General features: G+C 48.0%; 1 protein-coding gene and 1 long non-coding RNA gene across 8 annotated transcripts; one reads left to right on the forward strand and one right to left on the reverse strand.

Moving 5' to 3' along the window:
* Positions 1 to 349: 349 nt before the first annotated feature.
* On the reverse strand, positions 350 to 17,124 carry MIF4GD (MIF4G domain containing). 7 transcript variants are annotated; one of them, XM_043528569.1, is made up of 8 exons: positions 15,215 to 15,349; positions 10,251 to 10,402; positions 9,966 to 10,074; positions 9,323 to 9,456; positions 4,458 to 4,567; positions 3,504 to 3,659; positions 2,448 to 2,540; positions 350 to 1,427 (listed from the first exon to the last, which is right to left on the reverse strand). In XM_043528569.1, exons 4-8 carry the CDS (start codon positions 9,402 to 9,404, stop codon positions 1,200 to 1,202), a joined length of 669 nt encoding a protein of 222 aa, XP_043384504.1. In that variant the 5' UTR covers positions 9,405 to 9,456; positions 9,966 to 10,074; positions 10,251 to 10,402; positions 15,215 to 15,349; the 3' UTR covers positions 350 to 1,199. The 7 variants fall into 7 exon arrangements, with proteins under 7 accessions (XP_043384504.1, XP_027690547.1, XP_007072625.1 ...); XM_027834746.3 differs by lacking the exon at positions 9,966 to 10,074; XM_007072563.4 differs by lacking the exons at positions 9,966 to 10,074; positions 10,251 to 10,402; positions 15,215 to 15,349 and adding an exon at positions 15,535 to 17,124.
* LOC122462937 lies at positions 13,385 to 16,393 on the forward strand. Its single transcript, XR_006285834.1, has 2 exons — positions 13,385 to 13,467; positions 15,337 to 16,393. It is a non-coding gene; the product is annotated as an uncharacterized LOC122462937 (long non-coding RNA).
* Positions 17,125 to 17,169: the final 45 nt, after the last annotated feature.

Raw genomic sequence — 17,169 nt, forward strand, 5'->3', positions numbered from 1 at the left:
GCTAGACAGAGTTGAAATCTTTCTCTTGTCCTGTAAAAGAGCTGCTAGCACTTCTGTACCTGTTGTGCTTTGCTAGAAAGCACAGAGCACTTTTGCTCACTGCAAAGGAAAGACCAATTAGTTTGAGGAGGAGGATGGGGAAGAATTCAGTACCACAAACTTTGGCCTCTGTTTTGATTTAAAAATCTAATTTTGTGCTCACAAGCAACTCTGCCACTCTGTACTAGAGGAAAACTAACACATGGCAAACTTACCGAAGAGATCTTCATGCCCTGTTTGTAGCTACCTCCATAGTAGTCTAACTCCCTAGAAATGTTACAAAGCAAGAGCTCTGTGGAGAGAGAAAACATGGTGTTCATTAGTGTAAAACTTTTATTAGAAAAAACCTCAATAGAACACATTATTTCCCCTTTACCTGTCCCTTTTGTCAACAGGGATGTACAATATTGAAGTTCATTACATTGCTTTTTAGAAAAAAAATTCCATAGTGGTTACTATATAAAACTCATAAAAACAGTTTCTAGCTACATGTGCTCAAGGAAATTGCTGCTATGATGTACACTGGGTGGTGTCTCCTTCCTCCAGGAGCAGGTGTTGCTTCTGCTTTCCATAGGCACCCAGCCTACCAGAGGGCAGGGTTGGGAGAAATAATAATTGATTGCCCATGTAAAAGGCCATTGATTTCACTGGGAACAAGGTGAGACTCATCCTGGAGGACTGGTTTTAAAACTTGGTTTGTGTGTTATGGGCTCAGATTCCATGTGGCATAAGCAGCAAAGAGGGGAGTTTTCCAAATAAGCTGCGAAAGCTTTTCCTTCCACTTGTCTTAACTCGGTTGGTGGCTGACAGACTTGGCACACAAGAGCTGACCTCAGTATAAACTATTGGCTGTGCTTTCCTGACAGCTACTGTAAAATGGTTTGAGAGGCATTAATTAACATGGGCCATAAATAAAGAGAGTGGAAGCTCTGGCTAGGTTAAAACTGCCCTTGCCCCCAAATCAAACTGTCCCCTGGTGCAGTCCAGCAGACACAGTACAAAGGGTCTATTGGGAGTAAACAATATAAATCCTATTTAGAAAAAGCATTAGAAAAAATGTTAACTTAAAAATATCTGAAACATATTTGTGACGTTTGCTCGTGAAAGTGCCAGGGTGAAACTATTTGAGCCCCTGGGTGAGAGTTCTGGCTGTGGAAGGTTTAATCTGTGACTTCACTGTAATAGTATTTTTGAGCCGCATCTGTCATCTTCCAGTCTGCAGCCCGGAACTCTATGATCTCCAGCAACAGGAGCTGAGAGAGCGAGCTGAGCCCCTCCTCCAGGAGAAAACCATCTCGGAGAAGGGAGAAGAGCTCATCCATTGGCTGGGAGTTCATCTTCTCCAGCTGTTCACCAATGCGGTGCAACTGCAGCACCAGACAGTCCACCTTAAAAGAGGAAAGGAAAAGGTCACCTTAAGATGGAGTGTGGGTCTATGATGTTTCTAAATAGAGCTCCTGCCCCAGCACCTCTAAATTAATCCAGGCTGGTTCTCCCCACCCTGTTCCCCTGTATTTCTGCTACATCTACTCTTTGTTGCCATCAATCTCTGGTAGTGACTAGGAACCTGAATGTTGATAGCTGCTTGGAGGGGGCTCTCTCTCAGAAAGAGGTGTCTCCATGAGATCCCACAGCTTCACAAATGAAATTACTGAAGAAACATGCTGGCAGCAATTCACACCATTAGACCTGCATCAACTCATACTGAGGGTCCCAGCAGGTGGCAAAAGCTAGATCAACATTTCCTCAGAGCTCCTTCAATGGGTGCAGTGTAAGCACCTGAACAGAACAGACAGAACTGTCTGAACCATGCTCTGTTTCCAGGGTGATTTGGATTCTTTTGACCATATGGTGGTTGCTCTAACAACTAACAAGGAACAGCAGCACCTGTGCTATGAGCAGGATGCTGGTAAGGCTGAGTGCTTGAAGGGTATGTTGTGGTAGGATGCCAGGGAGAACATCAAAGCAAAAGCAAAATTCATGTCCAGTGGCTTATGAACTTTATAACAGTCCTTTGGTTGTTTCAGTGCTTTTGGCATTCAGAGGCTCTGATCACTGCACAGCTACATCAGCCACAGTCAGATCTGGAGCTTGAACTAAAAATGTTTGGAATGGGGGAGGAGAATGGAACCTTGGTTGCAACATAATTATGGACGCACCAGCACCTCCATAATTCCTCCATTCTGGGGCTGCAGAGAACGTCCCACCTTACAAGCCTCCCTTGTTCCCTGCCCCCACCCCACTTACAATAGGTACAAGGGAAAAATAAGTTCTGTTTGGCTTTATGCCTCCCTTTTGGTGCAGACATCAGTTCAAACCTTTCTGAGCAGCCCTTACAGGACAGTATTTTTGCCAGTCACTTGGCTGTACAAACTCTCCTTGCGTGTTAGCGTCCCACCAGCGCTCACCTCCTCCTCCTTCTTCAGGCTATCAGGTTGTGCCAGTCGGAACAGGCATTCATAAACTGGGTTCACCAGTGCCATCATGGGCATGTTGTTCACCTGTTAATGGGACGGATGCACATATCAGCTCATGGGTAGAGGAGGAAGAGTTTTATTTTTAAAGAATTGTTCCTTCACTGTTGTCAAATGGGAGGGGAACTGCTCCCCTGGAAACCGGTCACAGTGTCACTCTGGCTCAGAGCTCCTGTTAGCAGGATTTGCCTAAGAGACCATATAGACACGTCTCTCTTAGCCAGAGGACCAGGGATCTTTGCATGGGGCAAAGGTACCAACAGAGATGGGACAGTGATGCAAAAATACACATTTTCCAAAAATATTTGGTTATATTTTAAAATGAATTCGCTATACCCATGCTTTTTTCCCACATTTCAAATGTGTTCACAGTCCTTTCGCCTTCACTGCCTACCAGTATCTGAGCCCATGAGTTCTATGAGCACAAAGCTCCCAGAAAACTAATTTCAGTATGCATGCTGGGAGGGCTTTAGCACTTGTCCAGTCAGGGAACAAGAAATAATACCATGGAACTTCCCCAACCAATTGCAATTAAGCAACGAGACTTGAATTTAGAGATCAGTTGGAGCAAAGAACTCCAAAAAGTGTGTGCCAAGCAACGAATAAAGGTGTGCGCACCTGTTCCAGGAGCTGTGAGGGATGCTAAATTTGTTCAAAGTTTGTTTGTTAAGAATTATTTGCTCAGCTCTACATACCGACAACTCTTCCTTCATCCCCTACTTTATTGATAAGGGGAACAGCAAGCAATGGTCTCCAATATGCAGAGGGCAACATAACAATAGTGAAGAGCCTGAACTGTAATGTTTGAATGCAGATCCCCAGTCCACACAAAGAGTAAGGGGTTCAGAATCAAGATTTTTGGGTTTAGCCACAAAATTCAGAATTCACTCCAGGTTCCAAACTCTGGCCGCTAACTCTGGAGGGGTTTGGTTCAGATCCTCTTTAGCCATAAGGCAGCAGATAGGGATGTCCTCTGCATAGGCACCTTACCCTCAGGTAGTCAAAGATGTTACAGATGAAGGTGACGTAACAGATCCATGCCTGGGGTGAACGGGCTCGCAGCTCTTCCCGGTCCTTATACTCCTGTTGCAGTCGGTTAAGCAGACTCCGTCGGAAAATGCTCTGGCCCACCTGCTTGCTCTCTGCCTAGGACCCCAGAACAGTGAAGAAAGGCGGGGGGGGGGGAGAGACAATGTGGGTACCCACATTACTAGTGTCTTTACATATCACTCATTATCAGACTCCCATTGTTGCACAGAGAGAGATAACTGGTGGGAGTCTAACTGCAAGCGGAGTTGAGGCTACTGTCATGGCCTGCACATCCCTTCCCATTCTCATCCTCTATTTCACTGCTTCACTGGAGCTAGAGAATCTCCTCCCAGCATGCAGAATTCCATAGGCCAGCCTCACTCCTGATCTTATGGAAATAAACCATTTATATATGCTGGATAAGTTCCTCTGCCATGAAGGGCACTGCCTCCAAGATTAGGGAACCCTCTGCAGTTTCTCAGGCTGAACTGGAACTCACAGACGGGGGCAGGTTTGGATTTCTGCATATCTGTGGCAGATGGGGCACGTGGTGGTAGCCTCCATTAAAACATTTACAAAGACAGAGAGCAGCTGGTCTGGTGATCAGAATGCAGGACTGGGAGAAAGGAGGTGCTGGGTTGTATTCCCTGCATGACCTTTTGCAAGTCTTTCCTTTGGTGTGCCTGAATTTCCCCTTTCTTTGAAAAGGAGATGATACTCCTCTAGAGGGTGGCATTGGAAGGCTCAGTAGTGCTAGTAAAGTGCTTTGCAGATTAAAAGTTCTCTGTAAATGCTATAGGACTGAGGCAGGCCCAGCTGAGATGCCAGGGTACCCACTAGCACTAGCTGTGATCCGGAAGGGCAGGCTGTGTGACTCACTACGGATTTGCTGTCAGCATGCTGACATCCTCTCACCTGGATGATGGTGTAGCAAATGCGCCCAGCCTCCTTACTGAACACAGAGTCTTTGAGGGACTGATCCACGATTATATTAGCCACTTTCTCCAGGTCTACACTGCTGGGGTCTGCAGGGAAAGAGATGATACGGTCAGCACAGCACACTCACTTCCAAACACTGCACAGATTCCCCACTTCACACCCTCCCTGCTCGTGCTTCAGACCACCAGCAAAGCAGCTAAGGTGCACATGGCAGTGTGTTGTGCTACCATGCTGTAAGAACTCAGGCTCACTCCCAGGCTGGCAGGGACCAGAGGCAATTAACTCAGCTGCTGTAGCCCCCCTACAGACTGCATCAGGGTTGGCATCTTCAGAGGGTGCTTAGCATTTTTTGGCAGAGGGACAGTCATCACAAGGGGAGGAGAAAGGGGAAAAGAGTGAGAGTAGTGGGCTAGTTTAAATTTGAGCTGAATAGGCAAATTTTCATTATGCTTTGAATACAGATGCTATAGCTGAGAAGCCGGGCTGGCTTTTCCCTATGAGGCCTCCAACCCCAACCCCTCCTACCTGGGCTTTTCCCTAGGACACCAAACTTCCAGAAGGGGAAAAAAATGCTTAAAAAGCATGAAAGACAAATGAATATGGCAGTGTCTGTTAAGCCCCTGATGAGGGGAGGATGCTGGTTACAGGCTGAGGAGTGACCGGAGCAAGGGTACAAGAGTAAGGACATTTGCACTTTATTCCTGCTTCTGCCACCAACTCTCTGTGAGACCTTGGGCAAGTCACTTACCCTCTTCGTGCCTAAATTTCCACACCTGAAAAACAGGGACAATGTCCTGTCCTACATTTCTATGATTCTATACTGCTCCAATTCACAGGAGGCTGCAAGAGTTAACGCCTATAATTGGAAGCCACAATGGAACTTCACAGTTGGCCCTGATGGTGCAGCACAGTGACACCTGAGACTACATGGTGACAATGGACACAGAATTAAGATCCTTCTGGTCAAAAGCAGAAGCCCTAGCCACTTGACCTACAGGAGAATTTGTTAGTGGCATAGAGCCTAAAACACAAATGACCAGTTCTAATTCCACCCAGCTGGGAGCAGTAGTATGTATATACATAACACATTCTACAGTTATTGTAGGCAGCACCCTTAGCGCTGCCTATAGTTAAAGTTGCCCTACACCAGTGGTCTCCAACCTTTTTACGCCCAAGATCATTTTTGAATTTAAGGGCAACTCAGGATCTTCCCCGCCCCTTCCCCGAGGCCCCACCCCTTTCCCAAAGCCCCGTCCCACTCATCCCATTCCCCCAATCCGTCGCTTGCTCTCCCCCACCCTCACTCACTTTCACTGGGCTGGGGTTGGGGTTGGGGAGTGGGCTCTGGGCTGGGGGGTTTGCAGTGTGGGAGGGGGCTGTGGGCTGAGCCTGGGGCAGGTGCAGGAGGGGTGAGGGATACAAGCTCTAGGAGGGAGTTTAGGTGCAGGAGCGGGCTCTGGGCTGGGGCAGAGTGTTGGGGTGCAAGAGGGGGTGTGGGCTCTGGGAGGGAGTTTGGGTGCAGGAGGGGGCTCCAGGCTGGGGCAGATTGTTGGGGTGCAGGAGGAGGTACAGGGTGCTGCCTCTGTGAGGGGGTCAGGGCTGGGGCATGGGTACAGGAGGGGGTACGGGGTGCTGGCTCAGAGGGGGGTCAGGGCTGGGGCTTGGGGTGCAGGAAGGGGTTTTTGGGTTCTGGCTCTGGGAAGGGGTTCAGGGTGCAGGAGGGGGTATGGGGTCCTGGCTCCAAGAGGAGGCTCAGAGCGGCTGGAGGTTGGAGTGTGGCCTTCCGCCGGGCAGCACTTACCTCCGGCGGCTCCTGGTCTGCGGTGCAGCATGGCTGCCGCTAAGGCAGACTCCCTGCCTACTCTGGCCCCATGCCGCCCCCGGAAGGGGCCAACATTCCCCTGAAGCTCCTGGGGTGGGGCACGTGGCTCTCCGTGCTGCCCCTCTCTGCAAGCATCACCCCCGCAGCTCCCATTGGCCACAGCTCCCTGTTCCTGGCCAATGGGAGCTGCGGGGGCGATGCTTGCAGAGAGGGGCAGCATGCAGAGGGAGACCCCTGTCCCCGCTTCCCCCCAGGGCTGCGCTGGCCATTTCCGGGAGCGGCGTGGGGCTGGGGCAGGCAGGGAGCCTGCTTTAGTGGCAGCCCTGCTGCACCACTGGAGATTGCGATTGACTGGGAGATCCTCTAGGATCGACCAGTCGATCACGATTGACCGGTTGGTGACCACTGCCCTACACTTTCCATTATAAGACCTGGTTTTCAGCTGCTAGCGTTGCCAAACAAACTGTTTGACATGAAATTTTCTATGTTGGATGCCTGCCTCAGGCTGAAGTTTTTGAAATATTTCAGCTAAAATGGTTCAGCTGTTTCTAAGAATGAAATTAGGGGGAAACATGTTGTTTACTCATGTTAAAAAATTTCCTACAACTGTTTAGTTGAGATGCTGTAGTATAGGGTCTCCACGCTTTGAGGCACAGACTCACACATTTGGCAAGAGGGGTGGTCCTGGTGCTGGGGAGTGACATTCCACCCAAATTTGGCCAACTTACAAGCTACAAAAAACCCTTCAGTTTACACATGTTCCGTTTGTTCACAGTCCCACATGACATTCTCAAAAGCAAACGAGGGAAATGTGGTCTAGCTTAAAATTATTATAAAATGGGTGCAAAATTGGTAGAAGGACCATAGCCAAACAGTAGTTATCAATGGTTTGCTGCTAAACTGTGGGGATGTAATACTGCAGGGGTCAGTCCAGGACTAATCAACATTTTAATGAATGACTTGGATAATGGAGTGGAGAGTATGCTTATAAATTACATTTGTGGATAACACCAAGATGAGTGGGGTTGATAGCACTTTGGAAGACAGGATAAGAATTCAAAACGATCTTGACAAATTAGAGAATTGGTTCGGAAATCAACAAGATGAAATTCAGTAAAGACAAGGGCAAAGCTACACATTTATGAAGGAAAAATCAAATGCACAACTATGACACAGGGAATAACTGGCTAGGCAAGAATACTGCAGAAAAGGACCTGGGGGTTATAATGCATCACAAATTGACTGAGAGTCAACAATGTGGTGCAGCTGCAAAAAAGGCTAATATTCTGGGCTGTATTAAAAGCGGTATCATACGTAAGACACAGGAAGCAACTGTCTCGCTCTACTCGGCACTGGTGAGGCCTTAGCTGGAGTGCTGTGTCCAGTTCTGGTTTCCACACTCTAAGAAAGATGTGGACAAATTGGAGAAAGTCCAGAGGACAGCTACAAAACTGGTAGAAGGTTTAGAAAATCCGACCTCTGAGGAAAGGTTAAAAAAACTGGGCTTGTTTAGTTTTGAGAAAAGACGACTAATGGAAGACCTGCTAACAGTCTTCAAATATATAAAGGGCTGCTTTACAAAGAAAACGGTGATCAATTGTTCTCCATGTCCAGTGAAGATAGGACAAGAAGTAATTGGCTTAATCTGTAGCAAAGGAGATTTAGGTTAGCTATTAGGAATAACTTTCTAACTATAATGATAGTTAAGTACTGGAATAGGGTGGTTGTGGAATCCCTATCACTGGAAGTTTTTAAGAACAGGCTGGACAAACACCTGTTGGGAATATCTAGGTTTACTTGGTCCTGAGCACTGGGGACTGGACTAGATGACCTCTTGAGGTCCTTCAAGCCCTACAGTTCTATGATTCTGTGCTCATTAGAAACGTGTGGAGAAATTCTCTGCCAATTCTGGCTGCACTGAGCATGCTTCAACCTAGGTCTGCAGGGACTGGTCAGGACTCTCCTTGCAACTGCTTCTCCTGGCTGTCAGAGGCCACCATGGCAGCAGGCACAAGAACTGAGAGCAGGGAAAAAACAACTAGGAGCCCTTGTGGCACCTTAGAGACTAACAAATTTATTTGGGCATAACCCAAATACATTTGTTAGTCTCTAAGGTGCCACAAGGACTCCTCGTTGTTTTTGCTGAGACAAACTAACATGGCTACCCCTCTGAAACCTAAGAGCAGTGAGACACTCTCCCTTGTGCTCTCAATGCTCCCCCTGCTGGTGGGCCCAGGAGAAGGAGGAAGCACCCTGACTGCAATGCAAAGGAGCGAGGAATGGGGTGGCAGGGGGAAGAAGGGAGATTGCAGGAGCAAGAGGTGGGGAGAAGCAGAAGGGGAGCAGTTGCCAGAGGGTGAGAGATGTACAGAGGGCAGGGGAGGAGAATGGGAGAATATATAGGCACAAAGGTGGAGGGGGCAGAAGGCAAGGTAGGGGGGTTGGATAGGAGCAAAGGGAATTGGGGCAGGAGGAGGAGTGGGAGTGCAGAATCTGGGATTGGAGGATGTTGATTATTTGCTGAAGGGGATGGGGAAGTAGCTAGGGATGACTCGGAGCATGGGGGAGACAGACAGCAGACGGGAGGACTGGGCAGGAGCAGAGGCTGGGGTAGGAGTAGGGTGGGAGAGCAGAATCTGGGAGTGGGGGAGAATGAATAGAGGGATGGCTGGTGGATGGGAACAGAGACAGTTTGAGGGCACAGGAGCAGAAAGATTATAACCACTAGAGGACACGCCCCTCCAGAATCTGGAATTGAACTCAGACAACTGTGCCTTAAATCTCAGGGAGGAGGTGGCAGGGAGTAGAGATTGCGTGTTCCAGCACTAGCTCACCCATGGTGGGGAAAAGGCCTTGGGGGCCAAGCAGCAGCCTAGTGGCATTTCTGACATAGCTCTCCTATTCGGAGCCATCAGTGTTAACAAGACAAAATGGCATCTGGTTGTTCAGGAATGATCTGCCAGCCAGCCTGGGCATGGAAGCCATGGCATGGGGGCTGGAAAGACAGGTGCTTGCTGACCTTTGAGAGCAGTTTTCAGTAACTGCTGCGTCTCGGTGTCGAACGACTGTATCTTATACTCTTCTTTGCCCGTGTCTCCCATGTCTGGCCTGCTCCGACAGCGCAGTTAGGGAAGTGGCTGTTAGTGGCAAACCCTGAAGAAGAGATCAAACACGGCTTAGTTAGGCAGGGAGATGGGTGAGGGTAAGTGTGGGTGTTTTTGTTGTCATTTGGGGAAACGCTGGAGTACTGTATAGTTTAACCAATTCACTAATGTAAAGAGCACTCAGTTATTTTGGGGTTGTAAGATTTTTTCAAACTGCACCCCCCAAATCCTGGGAAACCATCACTACTATTTTTTATAATCCCTTCCGTCTGCCACACTTTAACAAGGGGTTTTGGGCCAGTGGGCTCTCTTCGGTAGACCATATATTTTCTGATATAATAACCTGTTTAAACTGTTGAGCTGCAACTTCAAAAACAAACAGCCCACCCAGAGGCAACAAAAATATGTTATTTTAAAGGGAGTAACAGCCTGAGCCTGTCACAGGGAAATGCACACAAGAGCACGGAATGGATCTGCTGATTCATTTGCTCGCATGTGGCTTTGAACCCACAATTCAGCTGATTTTGCTCAAAGACATAGGAAAGATTCAAAACATACGGATGATCATCCAGTCCACCTCCCTCCTGCACTGTCAGTTAATAGCAGAGCTGCTTTCACACAGTACCATCGACTTCAGAGGGACTGCGCCAGAGATGAATCTTGCTCACTGTGGCAAACAGAGATAGCGAGCAAATTCTACAGCCAACAACATTATTAAGTCTCTAGTCTCCTTTAGAGCTCGCATTATTCTCCCTTGTACGAAATGATCCTAGAAACTCCTGGGTTTTCCTCTGCTTAGTTATTTTGGGGGAGTAGTCATTTCACATACGCATCCAGTCTTACCTAATGTGAGACCAGCCACTGGTCGGTGCGGCACCAAATGTTTACTGCAGGGCTGCAGTGGCCTGTGTCACAAACACTGGGAGGGCAAATGTCCAAGTGGAGCATTCAATGGGTTCTGCCAGCTCATCAGAATTCCACAGTCACTGTGCAAACTGCCCAGGAAGCAGATATCAGGGATTAGCGAGATGAAGGCCTATATAAGAGGTGTGCCAGAAGTAAGAGGGTATATCCCTGCAGCCCAAAAGCAGCTTGGGACAGGCTGCTGTAAGTTAGAGCAACCCTCAATGCTCTAACTGACACAAGCGTCATTTTGGTTCCTGGAGCAGCCCAGAAACTGGAAAGTGCAAAGGTGGGGTAAAGCCACCTTTGCTCCCCGCTCGGCTGTACCCGAAGCACAGCACAGAATCAGACCCAGTCATTGCAAGTTTCCTGTTTTCAAACACAGCAGAGACCTTCTAGCTCTCTCACAGCTCTGTGTCTGACTATATTCCGGACAGCAGAACACTCTCCTGTAGTCAAACATGTTGTCTGCCTAGAGACTTGGGTTTAGATATAGTTTATACCCCCTAATGCATTTATAAGGAGATGGGAGGTCCCTTTTGGTTTTACAGCAATGTTTAATTAGCAAACATTCTCTGGTTACGGAAATTCACACAAGTTACAATCTCTTGCTCCCTGTCCACAAGGTGTCTCTTCCAGGTAAACTCCTCCTTGGTTTTATACCACGTACTTACTCAGATCTCTGTGTGTATTTTCAACTAAATCGTCTGCATGCCAGAACTAAAGTAATATCGTCAACAATAACCGAACTTCAGTACGCACATGATTGTGCTGTAGTTGCACACTCAAAGGAGGATCTACAAACAGCCCTAAATTGCTTCTCTGAAGCTTACAAAAGCCTAGGACTAACTCTAAACATCAGCAAAACAAAAGTTCTCCACCAGCCAGTCCCTGGTCAATCATCAGACCCAGCAAGGAAGATCTACACTGAAAAAGAAGAACTCGAAAATGTAGAATACTTTGCCTAGCTTGGCAGCCATCTCTCACAGAGAGCAGACACAGATGTTGAGATTCAGCAATGATGATGACTCACACAGAGCTCTGTGTGCATTCTTGATTAAACTTCTCTTTCCTAATGAGGATGTGATGTCATTCCATCAGGCAGAGCTTCATGAATGGCTGGTAGGGTAAGCAGTAGTGGTAGTCCACTTTCCGATTGCAGAGTCCAGCCTGGCATTTTGACACACCCTGCATGGTAACACTGTGCAGCACCTCCACCTTAGGCTGCAAGCTAGAGCGCTAGGAGGCTACAGGATCTGGTTCTCCCCTAGCCTTTTTCCCCTGAAGCATCCCACCATTGCTAACACACAAACAGCTCCCGGTCAGTGGTCGCCTTAGTGTAGAGAGCCCATAGCTGCTGGCCTTTTTACCACTGCATCAACTAACCCTGCTCAAAGCAAATGCAGATGGCCTGATAGTAAAAATGCCAGTGCTGTGTCTATCAAATGATCCCACTGTGTTAGCACTGGTGTGATGTTTGGGGAGAAAAGGGCCTGTGAAGACCAGCCATGAATGCTCAGCGTAATAAACAACAAATCCCAGTTGCGTTCACTACTCCTGAGTCCCATCATGTCTCTATTCCAAGGGACACTGCAGCATCAATGACTCTCAGTGCAGTGAAGATCACGGAGCAAAGGGGAGCAGGGAATACAACACCCAAGTCTTTAAATCAAGATTGGGCATCTTTCTAAAAACAAGATTGCCTAGCTCAGCCACAACATATGGCACCGGTTGTCAAACTTTTTGAGCTGAGCCCCCAATTTGAGTTACAATTTTTGGTTGCACTCCCCAATACCTGAACCTCCCCCCCTCAGATTTTCAGGGTAGAGGAAAGTGTGTGCAATGGTCTTTTGGGGCATAGCCATTGCTGGGCACGGAGGTGTTGACACTGACTCATAGGCTGGGTGGCCCACTAAGGTAAGTCAGGGGGTGGAGGTGGCACTCTCTCCCCAAGCCCCGCCACCCACAGCCAAAGCCTGAGGCACTTGGCATCATCGCTAGCACCCCCGAACGTTCCTCCAGGCGCCCCCCAACATGAAAACCTCTGACATATGGGCTCTATGCAGGAATCAGTGGGTGAGTGTGTCTGGCCTCTGGCTACGCAGGGGCTCAGACTAGATCAGGGGTTCTCAAACTGGGGGTCGGGACCCCTCAGGGGGTCATGAGGTCATTACATGGTGGGGTCGCGAGCTGCCAACCTCCACCCCAAACCCCACTCGCCTCCAGCATTTATAATGGTGTTAAATATATTAAAAAGTGTGTTTAATTTATTGGGGGGGGGTCGCACTCAGAGGCTTGTGATATGAAAGGGGTCATAATGGAGACCCACTGATCATAATGGTCCCCTCTGGCCTTAAAATCTATGACTGCATTCAAGTATCTGCCACCTGGTCCCAATACCCCTCCCGCTTGTTAACTTCAGCATTTGGCAGTCAGTTCAGTAGTGGCCAGCCACACAGCATGACTCCAGTTCCTTGTGCAACGCAGATGGGCAGGAACAGAACACAGGGGCTGGGGCAGACACCTACACTGTGGATATGAAGAATGGAGCTTCTATTGATTGACAACCAAACATCCCCATCATAGGTGCTGACTCCGTGGATGCTCTAAGGCTGGAGCACCCATGGAAAAAAATTAGCGGGTGCTTTGCACCCACCGCCAGCCAAGCTTCCCCCCGCCGATCAACTGCTCCCCCTCCCTCCCGGTGCCTCCTGCATGCTGCAGAACAGCTGTTCAGTAGCATGCAGGACATGCTGGGAGGAAGGGGGAGCGGGGATGGGGTGCGCTTGGGGGAAGGGGCAGAATGGGGCAGGGAATAGGTGAGGTGGAGTGGGGGTGGGAATAGGTGGGGCCAGATTGGGGGCAGGAAGACACAGGGTGGGGGTTTGGGAGAAGGGCAGGGTCTGAGGCTGAGCAGGGGTTGAGCACCCCCAGGGAAAATTAGAAGCCAGCGCCTGTGACCCCCATTGGCCTCTCAGGAATTTCAGGCCACAGCTTGAGACTTCCCTTCTTTTATTAAATCCTCTAAAGACTCAGTCACATTTCTCCTCTCTTGGTCCTCTCTCCCTCTGTCTCCTACCACAGACATCTGGGCCAGAGCACAGTTACTGCTCATTCTCCAGAAAGAAGAGGATGAGAGTGTTTCAGAGGATGTGTGGTGAGAGCACCCAGAAGTCAAGTGGGTTGGCTGGAGAGAAGGCCCAGCATTCTTACTAACTGTGCAAGCACTCAGCTTCATCTGAGCCTGTTCAGGTTTCTGGAGAATAGGAGGGTCTCACCCCTCCAAATGGGGATGAGCTGCCAGCTGAGTGCAGAGCGAAGCCACTTACCAACCCCAGCATGTGGGCTGCTGCCATGGCTAGAAGCACATCACTCTGCACAATGCACCTTCATAGGTTTAATACTGCCACAGAGAAGTGGGGGGGATGAGCTCCTGCCTACCTTCCACACCCAAACACTGAGCTTCCCAGGCCTGGATCAGAGATCCTCAGAAGCCAAGGAGAAAATAACTCAATTTAAGATGATAACAAGTGATCCCACCAGTAACATGTTTCATCTGTCCTTGAAGAGCCTTTACTCACCACAGAAGAGTCATTACATGGCTGCTGGCGAGGAGCAGGATAAAACACAGGACTTGGTACATTTGAAACTGTCCCAAGCAACTCAGTTTGCTGCTGGTTCCTTGGCATATTTTATAACACTGCTGTGGGAGTCCCACCTCCACTACTCCCAACTATGTCCTGTCAGTCCAATACCAGCCTCCCCACATTAGAGCTCAGAGAAGGCTCCATACAAACAGTAAGAGTGAGCAACAGGATTGAGGTTCCCTCACTCAAGTGACTGACTATAAATACCCTCCCCAAATCTTGGGACTCATCTCCTGACATGTGGGCAGGAAAAACAGTAGGGCAGCATAACAGGGTTCTCCCAACATTAAAATCTCCGATTCCAACTAAAACCACTACAAAAGAGAGGAAGGACAGTCCCAGTGGTTTGGATGCTAGCCTGGGACTTGGGAGACCTGGGTTCAACTCCCTGCTCTACTACAGGCTCCCTGTGTGACCTCAGGCAAGTCACAGTCTCTCTGTGCCTCAGTTCCCCAACTGTAAAATGGGGATAATAGCACTGTCCTGCCTCATAGGGGTGCTGAGGATAAAAACATTAAAATTGTGAGGCGTTTTGATACTTTGGTAATGAGAGCCATGAATAAAAGATAGAACAGGGAGTCAAGATTTTCCCCTTGCCAGGACTGGGTTATCTATAATGTGTATGGGTGTGGCTGGTGATAATGGTGGTGGGGTTGAAGGTCCACCCTGAGAGAAGGGGTTAAATACCCAGAACTTGATGTGGGTTGATTTACTTCATAACACAATTTTAGGGGCGTGTCTCTCTATCCATTTACCTTTTAAGAAGGAACCCCATCACCATGGTACCCAAACAGCCACCTATATATTAATTTACAGCAGGGGAACACTTTCCCATTGTTTGTCAGCAGGAGCAGAGGAAATCAGGATATCAATGTAAATTTCAAGCATAAAACAATTATGGAAGTGCCTGCCCTATAACCTGTTTTTAGGAATTTATCTATCTAGGTTAGCTGGTTAAGAGAAAAAAGTGATTTTAGGCCTCAAAAACTCCAGAAAAATTGCCTCAAATTATGGCCACCATTAAAATTACAAACTCTCTCCCTGGATGAGGAAAAAACAACGAACAAAAAATTTACTGAAAAAGCCTAGAACGGGATCAAGGAATCAGGTGTTTGGTTTGCTTTAAAAGCAGGACAGCAGTCTAGAAAGTCAGTAGAGAAATGTCCCGGCTTGAAAAATAATTGCTACTCCACCCAAAAGAAGCAAAAGTTTGTTTCTGAGCAGCCCAGCCCAGACAGATTTGCAAATATCACCAACCTGCTCCGGCTTTTCTCTTCACTCTGCCAGAGAGTTTTTTTCAGGACTCGAGCGCTCGCATCTTTGGTGCCTTCTTTGCATAGAGAAGAACCACCCCTACCCCTAATTCTTCTTGCTTTCAGGTTCGGGTTTTTGGAGATAGATCAGGAAAAAACCCAGCGCCAAGAACAGCAGCAGCAGAAGCAGGAAAGGCAGCAGTTCAAGCATGGAATGCAAATGCAAGATAGGCATCCTTCGTACATTCGCCCCTCCACCAGGAAAGCGCCCTGAGAGACCCCAGCCGGCACAATCAGGCGGCAACTCTCAACTGCTGCTCTTACTTTTCAGCTTCTTTGGGGTCAGTGATTACCACCAGACGGATTCTTTCCATTGCAAACCTGCGGGTTTCCTCTTAGGTCATTTCCTAGCAGCCAGAGCCAAGGGGAGGAGGAACTTGGGAGTGCTGAAACAGCAGCGCCACCGCCTGGAAGAACCAGGATTTACGCAACCTTCTGCATTCACCTGTCCATCTCTTTCCTTGCAACCCCCTGTTCCCCCGCTCTCTTTCACCATCCTACGACTTGGGGGAGTGAGGGTCAGAGTGTGCCCGTTTCCCTCTGACTCAGACTGTTGTCTCCCAGTCAGAAGAGCTCTTCGTCCATAGCTGTGTTTTAATACTCTGTTTTGACCATACAATCTTTTGACTTTTCTATGAACTTAGCCCTAGCGAAAGGCTACAGCCCGGTGTTTAAACGCAGGACAGATACAATACAGCAAAAGAAGCTGCAGTGCAGATTCCCCACACTGTCCTGCAAACGTGCCCCACTCCTGCCCTGTAGGGATCTACTTTCCAGGCATGTGAGTCCTTCCCACTCCATGGTCCATTCAACCTTTGGCCTCTATTGGCACTACCAGAATAGAGAGAGGGGGTGCGCGATTTTCACTAGTGGTTATGGTGATTAATGAAACATGAAAAACTACTCACTGGGAACTGGGCATGCCTATATCCAACAGGCCTCATGTGCCTCCCAGCAGACACCACATGGTTGTAACTTTCAGATCAGTTCATGTGCTTGAAGCTGACGGTTACTTTTCCTCTTTTCAGGCTATTCCTTTTGTATAGTAGTAGTCCATGGCTTCACATTCTCCTCTGTTAGCTTGGAAGTCTGGGGTTTGCTCATAAACAAAGAACTGAACCTCTTATTCTTGCTTTTGTATTTTCCTTCACAGTTTATAAGTGAACTTCAGAAGCTTGAAACTGAAATCTATTTACTCTTCTATTTTTCCTTCCCTCTCTAAGATAGGCAACCTGATGAGTATGTTGGAGCAGAACTGCTCAGGTCTTGGCACTAGGGGTTTTACTTGCAAGGTAGGAAAAAACATTTGAAGAATTTAAGAATGGGGAAAATATATTAGCTTTAAAAAAAAAAAAAAAATAGAGAGAGAGGGGGAATATGCCAGCTCATACTTTAACAAGGTCTCAAAAGAGCAGGTGCTGTAGAACACACTTTATGCTCCAAAGTTATCAAGTGCTTAATGTGTGATGAGGCTCCTTAGCATATTTATAAAAAGTAGAACAAAGCATACTCTTGAAGCTAGAAAGCAGCTTTAGTGAATGAAGAATTAGCAGCTTTTGATAACATTCTGCAACACTGTGTTACAGATACATATAAACTAAGTCTGAACTTGTCTACCACAGATTGGCGAAGTAGGTCAAACATCTGCTTCTTTAATTCTCACACCGTGGAATGATCAAGCTTGTGCAAATCCATTTGGACAATCACTAGTTATTGTGCAGTAATGGATATCTAAGCACTGAAGCCATCTCCTGCTTTGCGGTTGGGGCAACGGTACCCTCTAGTGACCAAGCCCAGGAACTTTGGAATTCTAATAAAAAATATGGTTGCATCTGCAGTATAATTCATGAGCCTTGATCTCACTGCAGGCAACAGGAGCAAGATCAGGCCCTTGTTAGA

This window comes from Chelonia mydas, chromosome 14 (genome assembly GCF_015237465.2).
Source record: "Chelonia mydas isolate rCheMyd1 chromosome 14, rCheMyd1.pri.v2, whole genome shotgun sequence".
NCBI classification, from domain to species: domain Eukaryota; kingdom Metazoa; phylum Chordata; order Testudines; family Cheloniidae; genus Chelonia; species Chelonia mydas.

Excerpts from the sequence above, each read along its gene's own strand:
- MIF4GD (XM_007072563.4), bottom strand. The coding sequence starts at position 9,404 with ATGGGAGACACGGGCAAAGAAGAGTATAAGATACAGTCGTTCGACACC. Across the intron at positions 3,660-4,457 it reads TTTGCTACACCATCATCCAG|GCAGAGAGCAAGCAGGTGGG; the intron begins GTGAGAGGATGT and ends CTGGGGTCCTAG. Across the intron at positions 1,428-2,447 it reads GCCTGAAGAAGGAGGAGGAG|GTGGACTGTCTGGTGCTGCA; the intron begins GTGAGCGCTGGT and ends TCCTCTTTTAAG.